This window comes from Perca fluviatilis, chromosome 22 (assembly GCF_010015445.1).
Source record: "Perca fluviatilis chromosome 22, GENO_Pfluv_1.0, whole genome shotgun sequence".
Classification (NCBI taxonomy): Eukaryota; Metazoa; Chordata; class Actinopteri; order Perciformes; family Percidae; genus Perca; species Perca fluviatilis.
The window spans coordinates 16,646,731-16,672,201 of record NC_053133.1 but is presented as its reverse complement, the minus strand read 5'-3'; the positions used below and the strand labels follow the sequence as shown (position 1 = coordinate 16,672,201).

The 25,471-nt window shown below is 42.7% G+C and overlaps 1 protein-coding gene across 1 annotated transcript in view; it reads right to left on the bottom strand.

Annotated features, from left to right (window-relative positions):
• The window catches only part of map3k22 (mitogen-activated protein kinase kinase kinase 22), a 40,024-nt gene that overhangs the window by 8,506 nt on the left and 6,047 nt on the right, over nt 1-25,471 (bottom strand). Inside the window, exons 2-12 of the mRNA XM_039790123.1 lie at nt 20,364-20,447; nt 19,626-19,670; nt 13,404-13,513; nt 11,698-11,735; nt 7,856-7,955; nt 7,499-7,609; nt 6,552-6,666; nt 4,268-4,401; nt 3,034-3,107; nt 1,923-1,984; nt 163-234 (exon numbers count right to left, since the gene is read on the bottom strand). Coding sequence (XP_039646057.1) covers nt 163-234; nt 1,923-1,984; nt 3,034-3,107; nt 4,268-4,401; nt 6,552-6,666; nt 7,499-7,609; nt 7,856-7,955; nt 11,698-11,735; nt 13,404-13,513; nt 19,626-19,670; nt 20,364-20,382 — 880 coding nt within the window. The 5' untranslated portion in view covers nt 20,383-20,447. The remainder of the gene's footprint in view (nt 1-162; nt 235-1,922; nt 1,985-3,033; nt 3,108-4,267; nt 4,402-6,551; nt 6,667-7,498; nt 7,610-7,855; nt 7,956-11,697; nt 11,736-13,403; nt 13,514-19,625; nt 19,671-20,363; nt 20,448-25,471) is intronic.

The following is a 25,471-nucleotide window of genomic DNA, read 5'->3' as shown; positions in this document are numbered from 1 at the left end:
CTATTATTATCAATCTGAAGTTAAAAAAACTTTGACCCGATGAGAGTGCATTGGAAGTGTTGTGTGAATCTGTCTGTGTTGTCCTGTATCATAGCAGCATATCTGTGTAATCTGTGAAACAATAGTGGTGTTGTTATTGCTCTAGCAAAGCTGGTTTCTTACGGTCTCCATAATCCTTGCTACGATTGGGCAACTGGAACTGGCGAGGGAAAGTCCCTCCTTTCCCATGGCGACCTGAAGAGAGAGCAATGAGGAAGAGCGGTCAGGAAGAAATTGATGCCTTTACATCAACTGAATTCTCATTTTACATGTACAGTACTCCTCAATTTACATTTTTGTGCGTATTCACGTTTAAGTTCAATAATGCAGATGTAATTGCTTGGAGCTAATCAGACCCAACATATTGATGCCTAATAAGGACAACAGAGTTTGCACATTCCACCTGATCACATCTGACAGACACTACATTGCCTTTGCTCATCTCTGCACGTCAAATCAAAGCTGAGTTCAAAAGCAGCGGAATGAACGACAGCTTTTCACACAGCGAACAGAGCTGTTTTATCGCCTCACTGCAGCCAAGAGAGAAAGTGAAAACAGCTCACGTGTGCTAGCTTAGCCTTAGCTCTGAACCCAGTGGAGCAGTAACTAAAGGCAGGTGGGGAGCACTGCTGACGCAGGCGAGCGCTGACACTCGCTCACACTCGCTCACACACACACACACACACACACACACACACACACACACACACACACACACACACACACACACACACACACACACACACACACACACACAGAATGGAGAGCAGCGGAGCCGCTTGCAATTGAAAGCAGCTGTTCTGTCAGATGACTGCCTCCCCTCGTGGTGTTTTTGTGGCTGTATCCCATGGAGACGGGAGTTATTTTTTGTGTTTGGCAGCGCGAGATGGAGAGGAAAAATCTACTCACAGGGAATGGTAAACAAATACTGTAGCCCTCAGCAGGAAGGGCCACACAGCTTTACATCTGGGAGGGAAGAGTGTGTATATGTATGTGTGCAGGCATGTGCATGCATGTGTGCCCAAGTGAGTCTTTAAGTGCTGCTGCAGCTATGTGAAGCTCCCACACTCCCAGTCTGTGTACACAATGTGCAGCACTCCCTTTTTTTAAAATTTACAGCACGGGAGTGGTGCAGGAGAGAAAGAAATGACCAGATTGGGGGAGCTGTTGTGGTTCGTCTGTTCATGAGGATTAGTGTGGCGTTATCTGTCATCCTGCTCTATTTGATCTGCGTTCTGAAGGAAAAGGGACAGACAGGGAGCCGAGGGACAAGGAACAGACGAGAAGGGGGGGCATCTAGAGGCGAGGGGACAGAGAAGGGAAGTGATCATAAAAAGACAGGAAAGCAGCAATGTCTATTTGGAACTGGAGAAAAAAAAAAAAAAGAAAAAGGCAGACGAAGAGGGGAGATGGGATGAGAGAGACAAATGAGATGGACAAAGGGTACTCAGAGGAGACTGTGCCAAAGAAAAAGCAGGAAGAGTTATGATGCTATCACACTCCCTTCATCACCTCCTGAGACACAAGAAATACAACCAATATATTAAATATCTCCACAATAACCCATTCCTCATTTTAAGTATTAACTCCCTGATAAAACCATCACATAATATCATCTCCCTCCTCATTAGTAATCTCAAGAGGGTATTTGCAACAGGGAAACATCATAGATAATCAGAAGCTGCACGAACAGAGCTTTAGTTCTTTTTATGTGAAACTGATTGCGTGGCTATAATCACAGCAGGACCTTAAAAAAAAAACAGACAAAACTTTCTAATAATAAACAAGCTTTCTACACCTCTCTTTATCTTTCTATTGTGTTTGAGCTGACTCAACAGCAGAGAAGCTGTTTTTAGAACTACTGCAGATTTCTCCTGTCTTACCTTTGTATTCATAGTTGAGGTTCAGGTAATTATTGTCACGGTTGTTCTGCGAGTAAGGAGGACTGAAATGACAAGAGAACGGGGGGGGTGGAAAACATTTAGCTATTTCAGTCAGTAATTTCCCCTTATCTTCAAACAGAGTCTGGCTACAGTTGCTGGTCTGAAACTTCAGACTGTAAAGCAGCACCAAATGCCTCAAAATGAGTGTTGCGTTTAATCTACTGAGCTTTCAGTCTCAATTGAAATAATGTCCTGAAATAGAAAAGATACGCTGAATGTTGAGAACCTCTCTGCATTAACAATAACAAAGGGAAAGTGAAGTTTGTGGCGCTACATTTCTGAAATGGCAGTGAAACTAACTTTCCATCATTAAATGCGTCCATGTACACACCCCCCCCACGCCGGCCGACTGTGGCCAGCTCTGCCCCGCCGAACCGACAGAGAGTGACGTCTGTGTCGACCGCAGGGCGGCGCGGGGCCACGAGACCATGGATAAGGGGCACGCATGCCCGCTCGCAGGGAAAAGTTCCATGCACTCGTTTCCTGCCATTGTTCTGCAGCCTGGAGCCCAGATAAGCCTCGTGCAGGTAGAGCTGTTTCCGTCCTACGCTCTATCTCAACCTCACTCTTGCTCACTTTTCTTTTCCATTTAATTCATATTCAGACCCCCTCCACTCTCTCACCACTTTTCATTTTCTGGCTCAATTTTTACCCTCTCATCCAGCATGTTCTTGCTCACTCTTTCGAGTCTCCCACTCAGTCTGCCTCTCCCTCTCCCTCTCCCTCTCGTGATAACGGAGGAATCCAGGCGTCCAGATAAGAGTTCCGTCACCATGGCAACAGCAATGGGACCTGATTCCTCCCAGCACAGACAGGGTCAGGGAGCTCTGCTGGCCTTTGACACAGTTTGCAAACTTCACTGAGAGCCTCTAGGTTGCTTCAGTGTGTGTGTGTTTGCAACACACAAGATCACACCCAAGTGTGTTAACAAGCACGAACACCGAGTCTCATATCTCTGCAGATTATGCTGCTCTGCAATATGAATGTGCACATCATAAATCTAAATCCACACATACAAGCGGCATAAATCACACATTGCATGATGACTCACCTGTCCAGTGCTTGATCTATTGATTGACAGCTGCTCGACAGTGAGTTGTCTGCGCTCCCAAATGGATCCAGCATCTGATAGATATAATAACACAGGGGAATCGAGGGTCACAGAGGATGCAATCATGTGGGAGAGAACATAAATCAGGTCAGATAAAGCAGTGTGTATAACTGCAGCGCAATATAAGAATGTGAAGGGGCATGATATGGCTGTCTCTTTAAAAGCTCAAGTTATACGCAGCTACATTAAAAACAATTCTCAATGGTAACTTATGCGGCCATGTACAATACTGCTACTACAAGAGCTCCTATCAATAACAATATACTGGACTTCATCTCTATGGATACTGAAAGAGTTATCACAGAGAATGTGCAACAAATTGAGCCTCCCTTTATTTGAATGCACAACAAGCCGAGAACCAGTATCCTGGGAGCTTCCTGTTTCCTAGAAAGTTGATATAGGGCAATAAACGATTGCCCTATAATAAATGACAGGAAACAACATTTTCATACGGTCTGGTTCGAAAAACTGTAAACTTGTTCTTTAAACTACATAACAGTCAAACATTTAAAAATGAGCTTTATTCTGTCTATATTTCCTCTGATAAGTGGCCCTATCAGGCGAAGGCAGAACACAAGACTTTAGTCGTATGTTGTATCAAACACACACCTCAAAGTAAATTATCTTTATGGTTGCTGGACAAAAACCTTTTAAAGAAGAGCCAAATTAGACGTTGTCTGGACAAAAAAAAAAAAAAAAGTTAAATAATACTCACTTGGCCATAGACATTAAAAAAATAAAAAATACTATTTTGCTTCTTGTTAAGTGGCCATGACAAGCGTGCCTCTCTTAAGTCTTGCCCCAATTAAAAATAATGGACAAGGTAGATGCAAACAAATGAGTCCCACAGCGGCGAGGAAGTCAGACCTTTGTTGTGTTAAACCGTTAAACAGAATGTTTCTGTGTATACTCAGGTTACTAGCCAAATATCTTTAAACAAAGAGCCAAATTAAAAGGTTATGAAAGCTAGTCATTAAAGTGCATTAACTGGGACTGCTCAAGTTACAACATGTTATAGCCAGACTAGCAAGTTTCCGTTCAGTGTATAAAGAACGTTGATTTAAACCACACCTCCACCCAATCACAGAGAAGTGTTTATCCAGAACATGGTATAATAATGAGGTTTTTTTAATTGTCCTAATGTACAGTCTCTTTACTCAGGACATGCTCTTACATTCTGGTCATGGGTCTCAGGGATGAACTCCCCTTCACTGTGGATGCTGGTGTAGGAACCCTGGCGGGCAATCTGCTGCTGCTCCTCGGGGACGCTGCCAGGAGGCGGGGACGTCCGACCTGTATGCAGGGAACCTGGGACCGTTTGAAAGGGTGGATGGAGGTGGAGGGAGCAGCGGTGAGGGGAATGGAAGAATTGAGTACAAAGAAGGAGAAATTGAGCATTGAGGGGGAGAAGGGACAGAGGGAGCGCAAGGCGAAGATGATGAAGAGATGAACGGGAGGGGCAGAGGGGAGAGAACGGCGTCACGGTGTTATTCATGGGTACAAGTTCAACAGTGCCACGACTACGGGAAGTGATTTACTAAACCACACCGCCGCCACCTCTAACCTCAATTACTGTGACAAACGCTCCCCCGGCTGAGCTGCAGCGGAGACTCAGCACTCGTCCTTGACAGTGTAAGAAGACCTACTGAAAGTCTGTCTGTCGCTGGCTGAGCTGGCAGTAACACCGAAACAGTGCACGGAGGCCTATAGGTGCCAAGGTGTACAGGGACGGTTACGAAAAGTTTTTGACTGGAAGCTCTTTTTTTCCCCTCACAGTTCAGTTTCTTTCTGCCTCTTTCCCCTCTCTCCTTGCCTCTCCTCTCCCCCTGCTGCTATATGTCATTAAAGGTACCCGGGCTCACATCACATCTTCACTCAACCATCCACTGTGACGGCTCTGCTGTCACCTCTCATCTGCCACCACTCCCTCCACTTCCATCTCTCAGCCTCACTGACTTGTGGCTGGCGGGGGTATTGATAGAGACCGGGGTAATTCTATACAATTTATATGACTCGGGATGGCGACGGCGCTGATGTTATCGGGGCTACGTGAGAAAGATTGGTGGCGACAGCGATCATAAAGCGTTTTCAGCTGTTATGTAAAAAAGTGCAAAGGAGCGCTAGTCGTTATCACACGTGTCTGAGATATGAGTGCAAAATTGACCTTTCTGGATAGACTTGATATACGGGGAGTTAGAAGATTAAGACATGGGGGACGAGGAATAGCTCAGTATTTCACAGAGCAAAATAAACCATCACGGAGGGTTACCAAACAAGCCGGGAGGGACAACAGAACTGGAGTGTATCGTGTTATCTAACGGCGGAGTATGACATAACAAGAAAAGGACCTTTGTCCTAAAGGTCTTAAAGTAATAGGTTGACATTTTTGTCTTATTTGCTTTCTTGGTCCTGAACACATTGATATCATAAGATTAAGCTACAGCCAGAAGACGATTAGCTAAGCTAACTATCTGGTGACTATTACTCCTACGGTAGAAAAAAATATAATACGTACAATTATTTAATAGTATTTAATATGTACAAAAATCAAAGTGAACAAAGTTGGGCTTTTCCACAACTTCCCAAAGGTTTGGGTCAGAGTAAACAAACAAGATACACTTTAAAGTGTTCATTAGTGAGCTTTAGAGGCATATATTGTAGGGCTACACGATTAATGGTTTTCAAATTGAAATCGCGATTTGAAAGAATGCGATTAGCTAATCGTGAAGACCGCAATTAATCAAATGTGAAATATTTAGTTGAACGGTTTGTGTAACATTTGATTTAACATTTTTTATTTCTCTTTTCATTATTATATGTACTGTTTTTTCATAAGATAAATTCTGGAATAATGTTACCTATCACAGTTGTTTTCAGTGGATTTTTCATTTATTTTTCATTACTTTATTTAACATGATTGTAAAAGGTGCAATATGTAGCTAAAAAACAAACAAAAAAAAAGATCGAATCGCAATATCTGGCAGGAAAATCGCAATTCGATTTTTTTCCCCAAATCGTTCAGCCCTAATATGTTGTTACTGTTGGACCGAGCGTCTTCAGGACTAACTTATCAAGGTGAGGAAGCAGATGGAGAGCTGCTTGGTATGAGAGCACACTCTTGTCCTTGCTCTGACCTCACAACTCTCTGGCTGCTCAAGTTGTCACTTTCACTCCCAATTTGCATTTGTCCATTCTGACAAAGCATGTCCCTCATCTTGCCATTAACATTCCAATGACTTTGGCATGACTCTGTTTTGTAAACTGACAAGCCACCCTTGAGGCCTCAGCAGGTAAACAAGACATCTTGGCATCAGCAGGGTTTGGTTGTAACTCTCTGCTTTTTTGCTTTTCTGGGAGACATTACATCTCAACAGTGTCTGATACAGTAGAGCTGTAATGGCATCCTGATTGGTCCGATAGCCATTGACATTTCATTTTGTTTCTACATGCCGGCTCACCTGTCGAGTGTTTGCGCACCCTCTCCGAGCCCTTGAGCAGGGAGCCCTTCAGATCTCCCAGTGACCGCGATGACCTCATCTCGCTCTGTTTGTCCCTGCTGTTCACCTGTAGGTACTACACAGAGAGAGTACATGGGAAATGAACAAGCAGAGAAAGAGAAAAGAATCAGGAGAGGAAGTGAGGGCGGCATTACATCATTGTTCAGTTACATTATAGTATCGGTGGGGGACGTTTGTTTCCTCTAAGTAACTGTGTAGAGCAAACAGTAGCTCTGATGCAGCTGACTTCATTTAAAGGTTGTGTGGGTGTAAAAAGACATGACTTTAGCAACTGAGTTCACAATAAAGGCCGATTTATGCTTCTGTGTTAAATCGACACCGTGGGTACGTACGTAGGTACGTGGAGACACGGACCCTGCGCTGACGTGCACCTCTCAAAAAACGTAACTACACATTACGGTGATGCAGACCGCATAAAACTGTGATTGGCCATGGCTTTGTAGGGTTGCATTTCCCCCTACCCATTTCCTGGTTCTCCTTCTCCATAAACAACATGATAATCAAGGAGAGGGTTAACATTTCCTGCTACAGATTTCCCACGTGGTCAGAAAGCACAGGGGAGACACTTTGTTTCCCCCACTATGACTCTAGGACCCTGCTATTCTCTTAACAAGATCGACGCAGACACCAGCGCACAAGTATAAACCTCAGTCCAATTACGTAGGCTACGGCGAAAGCTCTGCTTAGAGCCTCCGCAGAAGCATAAATCCTGCTTAATATATAACTGTCAGCAAGTGACTTACCTGCAGCTGTTACCAACACAGTTGTTACAGTTACTATTTACACATTGGTACATCGCTCATTCTCTATATAGTCATATATAGTTATATTATAGTTATAGTGGATGATCAGTTTCATGTGTTCAATTAGGGGAGTTAGGAACTCACATTCTTCGGGGTCTTTAGCAGTATCCTGAGCAGCCCGTTGGTCCCCGAGCTGCAGCCCAACGTCAGCACCGCCTGATCCAGGTCCTCCTGGGTCTTCAGGGGCAGCAGCAACTGAAAGGACAAGAAAACATAGAGCCCATGACCTTTAATTCCCCATTGTTCCAGGATGGTGGCATGTAAAAGCATCAGCGCATGCATGACGTACTAGAGATGTCATCATGTTAAAGCCTTGCTAAGATTCAGTGATTTTCACGGAGTAAACTCTGAAATCAAGGTTTTTCCTGAGATACCCAAATGCTGCAATGGGACTGCATAAAGTATTAGTTGCTTTCTTGTTTTCTAACGTTGATCTTGTACCTCTTTTTCCATGAAAAACATGTCCATCTGCTGGCCAAAGGCCTCGGTCACTTTCTGCAGCAGCTCCTTTACTTTCAGCGGCCTCTGAAACGGGATGATTCTGTGAAGCAGAGAACGCCGGCAGGGTCAGAGGTCGGAGAGAGAAGCTAGTGTTGTGTCTAGCTGCGACATTTCATGAGGTCAGACTCTGAAGCCCAGTCTGAGGTGGGATTTTGGCAAAAAAAATTAAAAATAGCAGTTGATTGGCAGCTATAGCTGCTCATAGTTCACAAGTTTGTGGCCATTGACACAGAACAGAAAAAGAAGGGATAGAAAAAAGAAATGGAGTTATAGACGTGGTGGATCCAGTTATTTCCTATTACTTACTGGTTTTCGAACATGTATTTCTAATCTCTGTGTAACAATGTTTCTATGGTAACAAGAGAAAAAAGGACAGGTCATCTGGGTCAAGGAGAGGAGCTGATGCTAAAGGGGCATTAATCAATGCAATGAAAACAGAAAGTACCAGAGTAACCCCCTCTGATGTATACAAATATCGTATCTACCATACGCCTACGTGTATGACTGAGTGTGCATACTCTGTCTGTCCGAGCTTATCAGCGATTGTTTGTAGTGAGTGTATATATGGATGTGTGCGTGTTTGTAAAACTCAACATGCATGAGTGTGCTTCCCAATCAGTGTGTGCATCGGCCACTGTTTCAACACCACTGGGCCTCTCCACTAAGCCAGCACAAAGGCAGATGGGAAACTTCCTGAGAGGAAAGGGGAAAAAAATCTGGAGCGGCAGCAAAAAGCAGCAGGATGTGTGTCTTTCCCTCCTCTTTTTAAAGACTGACAGATACAGAGACGTGGAGATATTTACAGACTGTGAGAGGGAAAATAAAAGGAGACAGCCTGACAATAAAAGGAAAGAAAGAGAAGGAGATTCTCTCCGGCATTTCTTCTCCACTCTTTTCTATCCATCTCCCCTCACTCTCCGCTTTTGAAGAATCCGCAGCCCACTATCTCTTTATAGTATCCTGATAAAAGGACTCGTTTTTATCCCATCATTTCCTCATCAGAGGCCAAAGCTCTGCCTATCTTAATGACTGCTCATTGGCTCCCTCATTTGAGGAGAGGATTCTGGGAAAAGGGAGGCCTGCAGATCAGAGGCGAGCAGCAGCACAGCTAAACGCTCTCCGTCTCTGTTTATACTCGACGTTGATGTGTCTGATAAAGAGCTGGAGGGCTGGAGGGATGGGGGGGGTTGAGGGGGTTGTGAGGATGCTGCTCCAAAAGATATGGCTTTCCTTCCTCTGTGCAAGCATGTGTGGACACACAGATTTGCAGAGTAAAAAGAATGCTTTCACACATCCTCTCCCTCCTCCCCCCCCCTCACCACACTCTCCCTTTTTTTTCCCTTTTTTTCCAACCCCACACAAACAACAAAACCCCCACAAAAAAACCCCCCCCCTGTTCCTTTACTCTCTGGCAGGAGACCCTGAGGCAGAGCCAGGGGGAAGAGAGAGACACAGCTCCTATTTCCTGCCCCAAACCTTCAGCGCTCGCCAATGAAAAGAGAGACCGTCCAATTAGATTCCATTGTGGCCAGACACTACGGTTATCCTGACTCAGGGACTCCTAATACCGCAAGTGCTGTGCTCAGATGCAACGTGTAACTCACACTGGGGAAAACTTGGATTATGATCGTACAGTTTTTCAAATAAAAAAATAATAAGATCTAGCCTCTGTGTGCTCAAGAATGAAATGAAGTTTCGATAATAATTAATAATCTAATGTAATCATAATAAACTTAGTCATAAGTGCCTCCATAATCAGGTTGAGGGGTTTCTTGCTCAGCAACTCAAGTTGAACAGTTTTTGAGGAGGGCTCAGGATTGTAGTTGATTTTCATTAGGGTTTTTATGGGATTTTATTTATTTGTATTACTACAGACAGAAGTTGCGAACAAGCTTAGACTATAAATGCTATGTTATGCAGCCTTGGTCGATGCTATGTATTGTTCCCTAGAAATATAAACATTAAACCTGCATAACAGAGTTTGTTGGCCACTTGTGGGCAGTGGAAACAATTGGTAAACACAACACGGATATAATATCAAATTTTAAGTTGATATGCTGCTAACGTGCTAGCAAAACAGCTGCCTATTTACAGATCCAGCAGTTACAAAGCATCATTAGCGTTTATTTGGAGTCATGTTTCTGTCCACCTAATAAATGCAAGTCCAATTGTCACTGTCCTTATATCCGGTTGCTTAGCAGCTAATTGCTTCACTATGGCCACCGTCTAGTCGCTACCTTTGTTTGTCAGTGGTTTGATTCTGGCCAGGTAGTGTACGTGGGTTTTAAGAGCTGCCTGCTGGGGAGAGCAGTGAGAGTAAACAAAACCAGTAAAGTTGTGGATCAGAAAACCAAAACAATGAGATAAAAGATGCCCAAAGACTCTGTAGAACTGCAGATTCTGGTGATAATTCTTGGTGGCTTTGTCACTATGAGTTACACCTTTCATATATACATAATAATGCGATCCATTGTTAATATAAAAACATTGATTAGAGCATTATTAAATAAATACATATGTAAGAAATGCTGTTGCTACAATGTGATCCTACTGATTTCCTTGATGAAAAAAGCTAACATGACAAAAGAGAGAGAGAGAGCGTGAATTCAGAGGATGAATAAAAAAAGTGCATAAAAATAAGAGTTGCTTTTGAATGGAGTCTTCTACGGTGAGCGGTTGTCTGTCTGTTCCAAGAGAGAGAGAGAGCAGTGCAGTGTGAGGGGAGCTCTTGAGAAAGAGAAGAAGACCGTGAGACGGAGAAGCAGAGGGAGGCAGAAACACAGAGAGACAGGGACATGAAAAACTCGTCTCTAACTCAGCAGTAGCCAATTAGGGCTGTGAAAAAGCAGAGAGGCCCAATGTGAAGCCGTATTCTGATGGAGGAGCCTGAGAGCCTGTGGTTTTCAAATCACAGCCTCACTGAACCAATGCTTGTTCTCCTGGTCTGTATTCTGATGAATCAAGGCAATTACTCTTATAGGTTCTGGTCAGTCTCCCTCTGATGTTTTTTCCACTGTACAGTACGCTCTCTGTGTTTGTCATATCCCCCCTAAGGAGTTGTTTGGAGTTGAGACTCTGTGTGGGTTGTTAAACGAGGGTTTGGTGGGGACAGAAGTCTGTCTGTGAACTTGGACCTCTACCAATGCTAAATGCTAAAAGGCCGGACAAGGACCTGAGAGAGTCACACAGCATCCATACATGGAAGCTGCAATTCCAGCGTAGACAAAATGAGGCTCAGCTCCAAATAAAGCCAGTTCAAAAGATCTGGTATTTATACTGGGCGCCTTAGCTTTCAAAGTGCTCCAACGTGGTAAACAAACTAAGGCATGTTGGTGGGGAAAACTGCGCGTAAGACAGAGTTAGTGTAACCATTCTTTGGTTCTTGAGTAACTGTGAGGCTGGTGGTGTGGGGGAGGACAGATGGCTGCAGGGTGAAGGATGTAGAAGACAGAGAGAAAGCACAAGAAAACACAGAAGATAAAGTATTAATTTGGGGTGGGCCTGGAAGACTGGACACTGTCTTTTCGCTCACTCCCTCTCTCAGGCCCTCTCTCTTTTCTTTTCCCCTCCTCAAACGGCCCGTCTGAGCCTGAAAACACAAGGCCGCGGCTAAATGTCAAAGCAGGAATTTTCCCTCTCTTTATGCTACTCTGGCATGTAGCTGTGATTTCCACTAGACACCAAAATCCCAGGCATGGCAAAGCATAACAAAGAAGATCTCAACTGAAGAGTTAAGGCTTGGACAGAGGAGTAGAAAAAACAATACGGAGGTTCCAACCTACCGTTTTTCTCTCTCATGCTCCAGCTTGACTCTTAAATCCTGTTGAGAGGAAAAATAACAACAGAGAGGAGTTATGCAAGTGGAAAGTTAAAATGTGGGATTTAGGCTGCTGAATAAACAAAAGCAATAAGCTGGACAAGGAATTTAAGTGACAAAAAACATTATAATAATGATAGAGGTTTTTAATTGCTAAATTGCTAAATTTTGTTTTGCAACACAAAGACAACAATATCTTTCAACTTGACTGCAAAGATGACATGACACAATATAGGTTCTCTTTTTATAAAGGCATTACCCAAGGGAGTAGGAATCTGGAGGAGCCTATGACTCTGCATGAGGTCATGGTGAAAAACTGACACTGACATATCAGTACGAGCGAGTAGGGGTTTACCCCAACTCTGAGCGGAAACTGTCCCTGCTCCTCACTGTTTGTTTATGGCTCATCATAAAAATCTGTGCTTCAAGAGGATTTGCCAATTATCATTCCACAGAGGGAACAAACACACAAGGAAATTACTTCAGAAAGAGGCACAAGGTAATTGAGAGAAATTAAATCCTGGAAGGTGGTAGGCCACAAACCATAATCTTTGTTTGGGATGACTTTACGAATGCAGGTTTCTAAATAGTATATTTTGAGATGCCTCCAATAGATTTTAGGAAAACCAGTTTTAATAAGTGTCACATTAGCGTCTGTGTTCGAATTTGACTCAGAATATAAGCTCATTTCAGTCATGTCCTCTCCAAAACTACAGCACAACCTTCACCTGACTTTGCAGCTGTCAGTCCAGCAAAGAAAAAAAAAAAAATCCAAAAAGGAAGGGAGGCTGAGGTTTTGTGTGATGACAGTAAAGGCTAAAGCCACTGCTGTTTGTATAGTTAATAAACTGTAATTGAGCAGAATTTGTGACAGCTTTAATGGGATACTCAAAAACCTAAACTCCCCCCCCGCAGGCTTGATTAATGGCTGTAAAACGTTTATAGTTTACATGAAGGGCAGCAGCTGTGATCAAGTTAAAGTCACGTCTGTTATAATGGATACTAATGGTAGGGAGGTTTTACAGCAGAAAGAAAACTTTATCTCAAACTATTTATGCACTATAATCCACTCTCTGTATACTCAGCATGCCCCAATCATTCCCTGTTTTATCAAAATATGGATCATTGCATGCTGCAAAGACTCCACTGCTGATTGCAATTCTGAGCTGTGTATTTACACAAATTCTATCAAAAATATGACTCTTTTGAACATACTGAGGAGGTTTGAGAAGTTTCTGTGGAAGTATACACATCTTCCGCCGCACGCTAAACACATCTCTTCCGACTGCACATGAGCCAAGAAGATGATGGCTACAAAAAAATGCACTTAAATGTTGCACTTACAAGTGGCTCTTTGTAGTTTGGCTTATTTGAAGCTAATGTACTTGATTCTTGCTGTTTGGACTTTGTACCTTCATGGTTGAATGCACTTATTGGAGGTCGCTTCGGATAAAAGCGTCAGCTAAATGAAATGTAATGTAATGTTACGTTTTGACACTACCTTTCAGCATTAGAATCTTCTTCTCAGTCAGAAAAGAAACCACAAACCTTTTACAGCCACCATTTAAGCCTATTAGAGGTGGTCAGAGTTTAACATCAGTACTCAGGAGACAGATTTCGATTGTACAGTAGTGTCATTTTAAATGAAGCATGACTGGATGCCACGTGTACCTGTTTGTAGAGTAAGGTTCTGTTCTTGGGCTTGTGGCTGTTGTGCTGGGTGTAGCAGCGACCCAGGGCTGCCAGGTCCTTCATAATGGAGTTTAGCGCCTCCTCGTCATCTAAACACAGAAGATACACGTCAGTCATGTGAAATCACTCTCACTCCTTCGAGGTTAAATGTACAAGGAACTGTACAATGACTTATAGCTGTATAAAGTCACTTTCCATGGTGACATAAGCTTCCTATGTCGCCATTCCTTGACATTTAGAGCGCCACAGATGAGTGATAATAGCCTAACGTGGTTTCATTATTTGTCATGTGGCTTGCAATGGAGCTTGGCTTGGCTCAGACCAGGCAGTGGGGCACCACCACCAACCAACACCTGGTCTGTTACTTCCTGTTCTGATGCCATTAGCAGAGTTTCCACTAATGGAAATAATCCAATGTTTGTTTTTTCTCTCTTACAGAATCAAAACAATATATTACCTCTGAAACGAGAACTTTTCTCTGTATAAGCAGGGCCGGCCTGGGCACAGCCAGACCTGTACGAGCCAAATCTTTGTCTTTTCTAAATGTTATCTTAGGTGTGAGAAAGGTGAGGAATTGTGATGCTGTGGATAAACCTAACAATGCCTGTGGCTCTCAAACTCTGTACTCTGCATACAAAAGCGGAGAAAGAGAACGGGTGTTTAATAATGCAGCATGTGTGTCTATGAGTGGCTGTCGCAGGGGGCAATGTGGTCGCAAGTGTGTGGCCCAGAGAAAGGTTATTAAGCACTTCAATGTTTCATTAAATACCAGTGGAGGTTTTTCATGAACATTCTTTTTTATGTGAAATTTGGTCTCATGTAATCAGACAAGGATTGATATTTTCTTTTGTCAAATGCTGACTGATTCAGCATCAAAGTGGCTGCAGGCTTAAACGTGAACTGTGTTTGATGGAGAAATCGGAGGCTAAACAGGAGCAAGTCAAGTGTGTTTTGAATTCATACTTCACTACTCACAGGGTGACCGGTCTATGGCGTTCATTAAACCCTTACAAAAATCATTTAGCAAACCTGCAAGTGCAAGAGACCGACACTCAGCATCTAGCCGGTACTCCATTACTCACTTCTCATCTCCCACTTCACACTTTCTGCCACACACACTCTCGTGTCAAAGGGGGCAATCATGCAGATGAGCATGTCATACATTACCATATCAAGAGACTTTAATAGAACCAATTATCTGTGTGCTGTGATTACAATATAAAGAAGAGGTCGTTGACCTCAGTTCCTGCCTGCCTCTCAGATGAGCCCTGGGTGCATTCATTATAAAAAAAACACACACTTTGTTCACTGGGGAAACCAGGCCAGGTGTGTGCCACGCAACACAAACAGCACTTGCAGGACAGACCACATTCTGTAAAATAAATAGTGTCTGTCTGTCTGTGAGATAGTAGCACAGGGAGCAGATGGGGTCCGAGATGCCATTTGATCTTGTTCCACTGTACGGCCCTCGTGGCCACTGGCCAGCTGTTCGCCGACAGTGGGCCAATCCGTTGGGTTCACCCAGAGTTTGCAGCACACACAAACACGGATATACACACCCAAATTTGGGATGCACGGATTCAACTTTTTTCTCCATACCCATTCCGATACCTCAACTCAGATACTCATCTGCAGATGCTCATTCCTGATCTGAATTAAAATGTGTATACCCCACTGCTTGAGGATTATTTTTATGTAAGGTTACATGAGGTCAGAGATTGCTGACCGCCATGACTGAATAAATGTAAATGAACACTGAATTTTCTAATTATACTTACAAGAAACTGCAATTTGGTCAACTGTTGTTGTTTTTAAAATGTGTTTTATAATTAATTTCGATTTGAATTGTGGACCGGGCCAACACCTGACCGGTTAAATAAGGGCAGTATGATGTGGACCCCTAATCTAAATATGGACAAGTATGCATTAGTAGGTATCAACCTGGTATACATTTCAGCTAAATAATAATGAAGCGTTGTCATTTTACATGTTTCCACAAAAGCTGCCCCATCTATTTTTACTTAGGCTATATACATTATATAATGTCCAATATTTCCCAGAATACCTTTTAGCAAGCTCTGGAAAATATGGCTGAATTAACTAATTTCCCTGGATGAAGCCATCTTAAGCAACAGTGTTTATGAAATAAATCCAGAAATGTAAGGTACATCAAAAACAGCAGTGTACAAATTATAGGACATATTTTTCCTGTCATTTTTGAATGCTGCGTCATAAATTGTATTGAGGTGGAGGCAGAAACCTCCGAGATGGAGGTCTCAAAACCTAGGCACATTAAACCAAAAATATCGCTGCCGTAACGTTTTCTGAACAGCAGCCTGCATGTGCACGTTGCCACAACTGACAAGTAGCCTACAGTGAAGAGAACTCAAAGTCACCAAACTCGCTCAAATTACCTAAAAAAGTGTCTAACTTTAGCTCATACCAGTCATACCAGACCAAGTACGGCTGTATCAGCAAAACCTTATACTGAGTATACTGAACTAAGCAAGTGTGCATTTTAATGCATGTGTATTCAACTTTTCAAGAAGAAGAATAATGTGTTATTTCTCCTTTTAAAAAGTTACATAATCTCACTTTAAATCTAGCCTTACTTGGAAGTTTCTCCTGGCTTCACCTTTATCTCAAAGCTTTTCACTGGAAAGGTACTCCTACCAGCTCTCTTTGGCGAATGCAAACATTCACCTTTGGCCCAATCAGAGAGCTAATGTTAACTGCGGTTGAACCACATCAGCAGCAAGGTGGACGTCTTGTTTGAAAATCCCAAGATAGCAGTAGAGTGAAGTGAGGAATAACGGCACACTTTCTCAGCTTACAGAGAGGCTAAATAAGGCAGAGCGATAAGTAAAAGTTACACCAACAAAATCTCAGCCCTCACTGCAAAGGGTAAAAACAGAGAGAGAGAGAGAATGTGGTATTCTTGAAATGAATGATGATAACTTTAATGCTTTAAGCACCAAATAACAAATAAATGACTTTGAATTTGTATAAATAGAGACAATCAAATGAGCATGACTCTTATCAAATGCAGTGGCATGTTGCGATTGTGCCTCATTAGCACATTCCTCTCTGTATCAACCAGTTCATACCTGTGTGTGTGTTGTTTATTGTAATAAGATCAGGTAATTGTGAGACAGGTGAGCCACTTATAGTTAAACAATAGAGAAACGATTGAAATCACACCTACTATGTAAACAACCCGCATTCCTCTACAGACAAAACCACACAATGCCCATTTATTGCACCGCGGCTACATAGTGTATCGAACTAAAACTCCCTGTTGGGACTCACAGAGGACGCTTAGTTAAAATATAGGCTGTCAGGAGCGTTGGATGACTAACTGTTTGACCTGGCCAGTCCTCTCCAAACAGGAAGGAACTGAGTCACCGTCTCTGTTCTGAATACGGAGCAGGGCTAACCGCGTTATTCCACATCAGGAAATTAATGGATTTTTGATTGAATCAGTCAAAGATGGACATGAGGGAATAGAGCATTTGTCCACGGCCGCTCTGTGACCAAAGCCAAAAATAATCAACATGCTGCTATTGTACTAGACAAGAGAAGTGTGCAGGAGTTTTTTTTTTGTAGATATGGGATTTTATTTGAGAGTAGGGACATTAATGACTCATATTAATTGATTGATTAAAAATATTTTTGGATGATATTTTAGTAATGTAGTCAACAAAATGCAATTAAACCTGCCAATGGGGGACATCTTTTAACTTTATTTGTCCAAACCCAAAGATGTTACATTTACAATGATAGTTGATCGACTAATCAATTAATAGAATAAAAAAGGAGGGAAAAATCCAAATCTAACAATAATCACATTTAAGGCAACTTAACATCTTGGGTCATTTTTCAAAAAGAAAATTTCCCTCTGTCTTTATTTCTCATTATCGTTGCCTCTCTCTCTCTCTCTCTCTCTGGTGACAAGTGTTGTTTCAGTCCTGCCCCTGCAGGCTCAGAGCTCCAGACTATCCTCACCACTGGCAGTCAAGGATACAAAACAAACAACAGAGGCCTGCATGTGTGTATCCATGTGTGTGTGTATCCGTGTGTGTGTGTGTGTTTATGTGTTTGAGGCATGTGCTGTGACTGTGGCTAATAGTAGAGAGGGGAGAGTGGGAGGGTCGGTAGGCGAGGGGGGCAGTGAGTGTGAGAATTGCGTGGTGGCGTACAGAGCCGGCAGCCTATAAATGAATTTATTACATCACTGAGGCCTGGTCCACGGCCGCTGCCAGGCCGAGGCCAGCCAAGGCTAACCACCAGCACAGTGGAAAGTAACCAGCTCACACATCACTGCCAGGAGCAGCCTCACACACCAACTACAGGGTCTTGAGGAACCTTATGTCAACATGACCGAGAATAGTTGAGACATTTGTACTGGTATGTGGATAGGTCGGATACCTTTAGTTCATTTCCTGTGCTCCTTCTTGTGTCTTGGGTGAAATGTGACTAGCATAAGAAAGGGGGAATTCCAGGAAGCTAAGAAGAGTGAGCAACATTACACAATGGAGGCTGATTGCTGGGCATTGCATCATCACTCTGCATCTTTTTTTTTCTTTTTTCTCTCAGGCTAAAGCTGAGAACTGTGAAAGTGGCAGAGGGTGAAAGGAAGTTGGAACTCCAGTCCAAGATAGTTTACATAAAAAGGAGTTATTCTCCTGTATCTGTCTAAGAACCAGAACAGCTAAAAGAGTTTGGAGTTCAAGATGCAGGCACAAGCTATAGTCCCAAGAATAGCATTGGCTTTAAGAGGCTAGTGCTGCAACTTGCAAGCTAACAAAGTGTGTGTAAGGGCCAGTGAGGCAGCGACTGTGTGTGTGAGGCAGGCTGCCTGAATGAAGACATTGAGGGGATTTCCTGGTGCCGAGAGACACATCATGGCAAAGGCATCCGGCAGGATTAGCAGCTGGAGCCAAATGTGTCCTCACTCTGCAGCACAGACCGAGCTCTGACGCACAGCCGCACGCACACACACGCACACACGTTTCTACACCTTGCCGTTTATCGAAACTGCGATACAGCTGATTTACCACCTAATGGGTGTAACGTTAAAACCCTTGAAGTTAATTTTTCACCAAGAATAATGACTCTGATGTAATGCAGGGTAGTGTGGGTGTTTGAGAATAGTTGCACAATAAATGTTTGTGCAAGGTCTCTACCTAAAGCCTTTAATTGGAGAATATATGTAAACATTTCCAATATCTAAAGGCTGTGACATTTCTTCTCTTTGCCAGTATAGGCTTCCACTACACTGTAATGAGCTCTTAAAGAGGGCTTTGTGTACACTGAATTTATGATAGAGGAACAGGTTGATATTTTGGGGGGAAAAAAAATCTTTACAGAGAGTCATTTACACTACTCTAATATTTTGTGAATGACGTAGGCTATGCAGCTAGAGCCAGCAGGCAATTAGCTTAGCTTAGCAAAAAGACTGGATGCAAGGGGAAACAGTTAGCCTGGCTTTCTTCCGAAGTCCAAAAATACACCAAGCAACACCTCTGAAACTCACTGGTAGACCAGGTCACACCAGCAGAGTTTTTTATTACATGTCATGATGCTTTTATCCAAAGCGACTTCCAATTGCTATATATGTCAGAGGTCGCAAGCCTCTGGAGCAACTAGGGGTTAAGTGTCTTGCTCAGAGACATGGGTCTGCCACACCAAAGGCATGTGTCAAATCCACTGCGCCATCACCACCCACCCTAGCTGTTTACAAAACAGGCAGTATTAGAGGCTTGGTAGTCTCCTGTCCACAGCACTGTGGAGTAAAGAGGCTTGATGACGTAGAACGGGAACATGCCAGTCAGTCACAGTTGCTCCTGTGCTTCTTTCCATCTTCTCTGTACTAGTCTGTTTACTCTCCACTGGTATTTTGAACATCATTTAATTTAATAAAATGATATTGAAGAAAGGGAAAAGCTCTCAGAGATTGCTAGCTTGCTAACTATCAGTTAGTGTATTTGTGGACAGAGCCAGCTAACCGATTGCCCCTGCCACTAGTCTTTATGCTAAGCTTAGCTAAGCTAGTCCCTTAACACACAAACACAAAAGTACTAATAATCCTCTTGTTTAAAATTCGGCAAGAAAGAGAAAAACTCCATTCCCCAAAATGTCAAACATTTCTATAATGTTGATTTTCTGCAATGCTGATAATCTGCGACCATTAGCGTTTACCTTGTAAGTTCCTGTGCTGTCCCGGTCCATTTTGGAGACCGTCATCTGTAGAAACAAAGGCAACACGGTTTTGGATCGCAGTGCAAAGAAGACAAATATAAAGACCCAGGGATGAAAGCTGCACTATGATGCATTGTGTATTGTTTTTGGTTTGGAATGGTACGAACAGACCACATATATATCCATTCAATGTTTTGAGCTTTGTTTAAGAAGGGCAGTTAGCAACAGGTTGAGACTACAGCTCCTGCAGGCCTTCAGATCCTGTGCACATGCAAATACACCACAGGAGAGTCTATTGTTCCTGTTGTGCTGTACGGAGGAACTGTGTGTGTGTGTGTGTGTGTGTGTGTGTGTGTGTGTGTGTGTGTGTGTGTGTGTGTGTGTGTGTGTGTGTGTGACTGGTTTTGCATATATGTAGGAGTGCATGTGTGTGTTCACCAGCCTGGTAGGTGTGAATATAAATATATGTGCAACACTGGTATACTTGGAAGCAACCATAATCTATATAAAGTACAAAAGCAACATTGTTACTAACAATGTAAAAAGACCAAAACAAGTATGTCCATAAAAGGCCATCTGGAGCTGTTAACAGCCTCCTTACACTCTCACACGTTATTTTTTTCTGTAGTGTTTCTGCCAGAGGATGTGAGAGAGGTGTGTGTTTGTGCGTTTCCCAGTAATCGCGTGCACGTTTCTGTATGTACTGTACCACACAACCTGCTGTCGAAAACTACTTACCCATGTTTACTGTCATCATCAGGAAGTGGCCCTGTTGAACTCGAGCACAGAGCTCAACTTCTCTCTGCAAGCGAAGATTTCATCCTGTGCGCAAAGAAACAAAAACAACGCAGTTTCAACATCGAAGAACTGTGCCACATTCCGTCAGCTTGGAGCACGTAATATTTCTGTGATTGCACAAACACAATGACAAAACAGCACACAGGCGGCCGTTTCAACACTAAGCTTATTTTTTCCAATATCAGTGTCACTGCTTCTGTTATTTATTTAATCTTTGTTTAGTCTCTTGAGATTGACATATCCTTTTTTTGAAAACTCCTGGCAAACAAATAACAACATGGCAACCAAGAGCTGCATCTGATGGTGGTAACTCAAGCCATCTAAAAAGGTTGTGAATGCCCTGATGTCTCTTTATTGCCACTCTGAGTTACCACGCGGCAGCAGCAGAGGAGGAATTCCTCCGTGTTTGATGATGGAGCAGCCTTGTGCTCGAGATCCCACGGTGCAGCAGTGAAGGCAGGCGTGGGTGTTTGCCTAACTGCCTGCCTCAGGTAAAGACCACGAGCACTTATAAGACAAAGCCAGAGCCTTCTTTATGCATTAAGTTGGTGAGCGCTGAGCAGAAAAGCAGTTGTCACATCCCATAATGGAGTGATACAGAAAAGAGTCTTTTAGCTCTGACAGTGTTTTTTTTTTGATAGAAATAGATGATGATAGATGATAGAAAGTAAAGAGCAGAGGGGTAAACCACTTCACCCTCAACTGCCCAGAATTTTGTGTAACAACAGGTGACTGTGTTCTGCAATAACAAAGCAATTGCTTCATCTCTCACTTAGTCGCCTTTTATTTTCCCTTGTTCCAATGCTGCCTTCAAGTGCGGTCGGAAATGTTGGTTTTCCCCGCCGCCACAGGCGCTTCGAAGCTCAAAAAAGGGCATTCGGTAACAGCCCTAGTCATTTGTAGGAGGAACAATGTGCCATTTCTTCTTTTATAACGTTGCCTAAAATGCTAAATAAATAAACAAAAGCTGGCTATTTGCATCTGAAAAAATCTCATGAAAGAGGAAGTATGATGCATCCAACTGGTCATCAGTGAAATGATAGCACTTTTAATGTCTCTAGTACCCTTTTGTTTGAATGAAGACATGCAGCACAAAGAAACCTATTACTGCATGAATAAAAGAAATATAACACTTTCCGAGTCCTTATGAAAAATTCTTCTTAGGCATTTTAAGGGTGACTTTTATAAATATTATATATATATATATATATATTAAAAGGGTTAACAGATGGCAGAGCGGTCTGAGAAATAGCTGCTATGACTGCTTGTTGCAACACAGACAACACAGAATCACAGCTACAGTTGTCAGTGGCTACAGTCTCAGAGTCTCACAGTGTTTCAGCCCCAATGAAAGAGCCATTTGTCAGCACTGCAGTTTAACTAAAATGTATCAGTTCTGCTGTTGTGACAATTTTTTTATGATTCATTTTTGCAGTAAACTAAACACTCCATCACATGATTAATTGCAGTCGCATTTGAAGGCAGCTCTATGTTAAGGGGAGATAATATACTGGGATAGCGGTGTTCTTTTATACAAGGCTTGCAGGAGAAGGATAAAGAAAAATATAAAAGACAAAAAATACACAGTTGCAAAAATAATAGAGTTACTGTATTAATAAAGGAGTGCGGGTATATAAACTTGTATAGCACATTGTGTTGGTGGGAGTCTGACCAGCAATTTCAACACAAAAACTTTGGGAAAAGACTAAAGAGCCTCCAGAGATTAAGCAAACACTCCCCAGATGTCTTTTATTCTTAAAGCATCATTTACGTTTTGTTTTGCTTTCTCCAGTGTCCATGTTGCATGTGTCTTTGTGTTTTTTTAAGGCTGCACACTATGTACAGTAAAGTGTCTTTTACCACAAACATTCAGCACAGGCAAACGCTCCCGCCTGTCTTCAGAGACACAAGCTCTTTCTCATTGTGTCGGCCAGAAAAGTTTTCATAAAAGCAATAATGATGGCCACTAGAACAATTTACAGCCTGAGGGGCCGAGTCACAGGGTGCCGGCAGAGTTTGAACACTGGAACATGCAGTGTATGACTGTCAGAGGCACAAATCACAAGAGCTCATGGATTGGAAACCTAAATCTTTGAAGCATGGGCAAAAATGTTTCAAGGGTGACAACTATCTTTTAGGTTGCTCTAACTACATCACAACATAAGCACTAAATGTGCTCATATTAAACCCCTGAAACATTCTTTACTTGTTTTTTCTTTTTACAGCTGATATACCTTTGATATAAAGAGTGAAGTAAAGGGTTGTATGATATGTCCTAGCAAAGCTCTGTGTCAGGCTGTGCTAGTATGGTGCTGCTGACACACATGAAAGAGATAAAGAACAGCCACAAGACAGGTGGTCTCCTAACACCACGTGATATAGTCTGTTGATGCCACACACACAAACACACACACACACACACACACACACACACACACACACACACACACACACACACACACACACACACACACACACACACACACACAAATTCTCACACGGGAACAGAAAAGCCCTGTCCTATGCCAGCGAGTCACCAGATGGCCCATCTGTTTCGCCCCTCTGCCCAGCGTGACGTTGAGCTAGTGGTGCCCACAGATCGCCAGCCCAATTCTCCCCACACTTCTTGGCAGCCGGCGGTTTGACAGTCTGCTTGTGGGAGCTCAAATGCTAATCGCCACTCGCTGTTGTTGCTCTGCAGCCGCACGTCCTCCAAGAAAGGACTGTCTGCTCCTCTACAAGATCATGAGACAATTCTACAAATGCTACACCCATCCAGAAGTGCTTTGAACACTGTGACGCACTTCACTGTCAAATATGGATAACATCACGACGAGTCGGGCCAATGTTGTCACTGGCAGAGGCCTCTCCTTTGTCACAGCACGTGGACTGTGCTGAAATGACAGAGGAAGTTAATTAAAAAGAGGACAGAATTGTCTGAGCCAGACAAAGCAGAGCCGTGCTCCTCAAACCACAAACTGCTATTTTATTTTTATTGGAATCATTGACCAGGAATCGCAGCCAAGACTATGCAGGCAAGCACGTATATGCATGTGTACATATTCGCTAACCTCTTTCAGCTCCGTTACATCATTCTGGAACCGGTTGTAGGTCTCTGAGGGAAACCCCCCTCCCCCTTTAGATTAGAGAAGTGTAAGGTCTGCTCTCCAGCTGCCTGGTGGCCTGAACAGTATGACCTAATGTCCGACATCGCTCATGTGTCCCAAAGAAATCGCCATTTCAGTGGTTAACTACTAAACTTTGCAACATGCCTGTTGGGCTTACTGGGTTTCCAGTCTCCAGTACAGCATGTCTGTAACAGCCATCAGATGCCAAAATAGACGGTCCATAAAGAGAATCACAGACATCTGTAGGTGGAGAGGACAAGACATCTGTGAGAGCGTGCTCAATGAGGACATGAACTATACCAATGGAAGAAACGGAGAAATATCTACTGGTTGGTAGATTGTGTTACCTTTGGACAGAGTCAGGCTAGCCGTTTCCTTGTTTCTCGTCTTTATGCTAAGCTAAGCTAACCAGCTGCTAGGTCATTTTTACCATACGGACATGAGTGTGGTATCAATCTTTTCATCTGATTCTCAGCCAGAAATCGACTAAGTATGTTTCCCAAAATTTCCAAGCTTTAGTTAGTACAGTATAGAAAATGTGCAGACTCCTGAAATATGCTATTGTTGTGTAATTAATCACAGTAAAACCAGTATACATTCATTTTTGTGATCATCACTGTTCTGTAACAGTCCAGTTTACATGAAAGTTAAAGGTGCTCTAAGTGATGTGACGCATTTTTTAGGCTACAACATTTTTTGTCACATACAGCAAACATCTCCTCACTATCCGCTAGTGCTGAACACACTGTAAAAAACGCGCGGTCTCTGTAGACAGCTCAGGCTCCACAAACGGCAACAAAAACAAACTGCGCCAACCTGCCCCACGAACCATAACAAACAGTGTTCCAGCCAATAACCGACAAGAAGGAGTTGATTGGTCAGGGGACAGGCAGCTAGCAGATAGTGAGGAGAGGTTTGCTGTATGTGACGAAAAATGTTGTAGTCTGAAAAACACGTCACATCACTTAGAGCACCTTTAACCTAATTTCCTGGTAACAATATCATTCTGACACAAATGGATGCATGCATATCCACTAATCCACTTAATAAGTTCTCTGAGAGTCTGCCAATTGATTTTCATATTGTATAGAAGTTGATGGATAGCCTGAAACAGTAGATTAAATCTAAATTAAAAAAAAGAATTTTTGCCACATGGTTAGCTGTAATGTAAAGTGTGAGCAGTGGTGGAAGTGCTGTACTTAAGTACAAATTTGAGATACTTGTACTTTATTTGAGTCTTTTCTTTTCATGCTACTTTCTACTTCTGCTCCACTACATTTCAGAAGGACATATTGTACTGTTTGCCCCACTACATTGCCCACACTACTGACAGCTAAGTTACTAGTTACTTCACAAATTAAGATTTTTTTTTTAGATCTTCTAAGTATATAATTCCCAGTTTGCATACAGTCAGAAGATGGCTGTGTCTCATGTGATCTTATTTGTACATGCTGTGACTATACAAATCACAACATGTAAATAGGAAAATGTTGGCGTTATTTTGTCACTTATTGGGAGCAGTAGGCTAGTTGGAGCCGGTTACCTCCAGGATCTGTACTAAACTAGGCTAGCGGTGGGTGCGCCAGACACAGTTACAACACACACGGAGATGAGAAGGGTATGTATGGACTTATCTAACTGGGGGATGCAGTGAATAAGCTAAAGTCCCGATAAGTCGCTGTGTTCCTTTAAGTAAAGGATCTGAATACTTCCTCCACTGCTGAATGTGAGTGATGTGCATTTGATGGCTTTTTTTAAACACCGATATGCTTTAACAATTAAATAAGTAAATAATGTCTTGCTAACGTTGTAACATGTGCTCTTAAATGCTGTATCCAAAACAAAAATAACCAACACAAATCTGCTCTGTTGATGAGATCATATAATGCATCACAGGCCTGATATCATTAAGAGTCACAA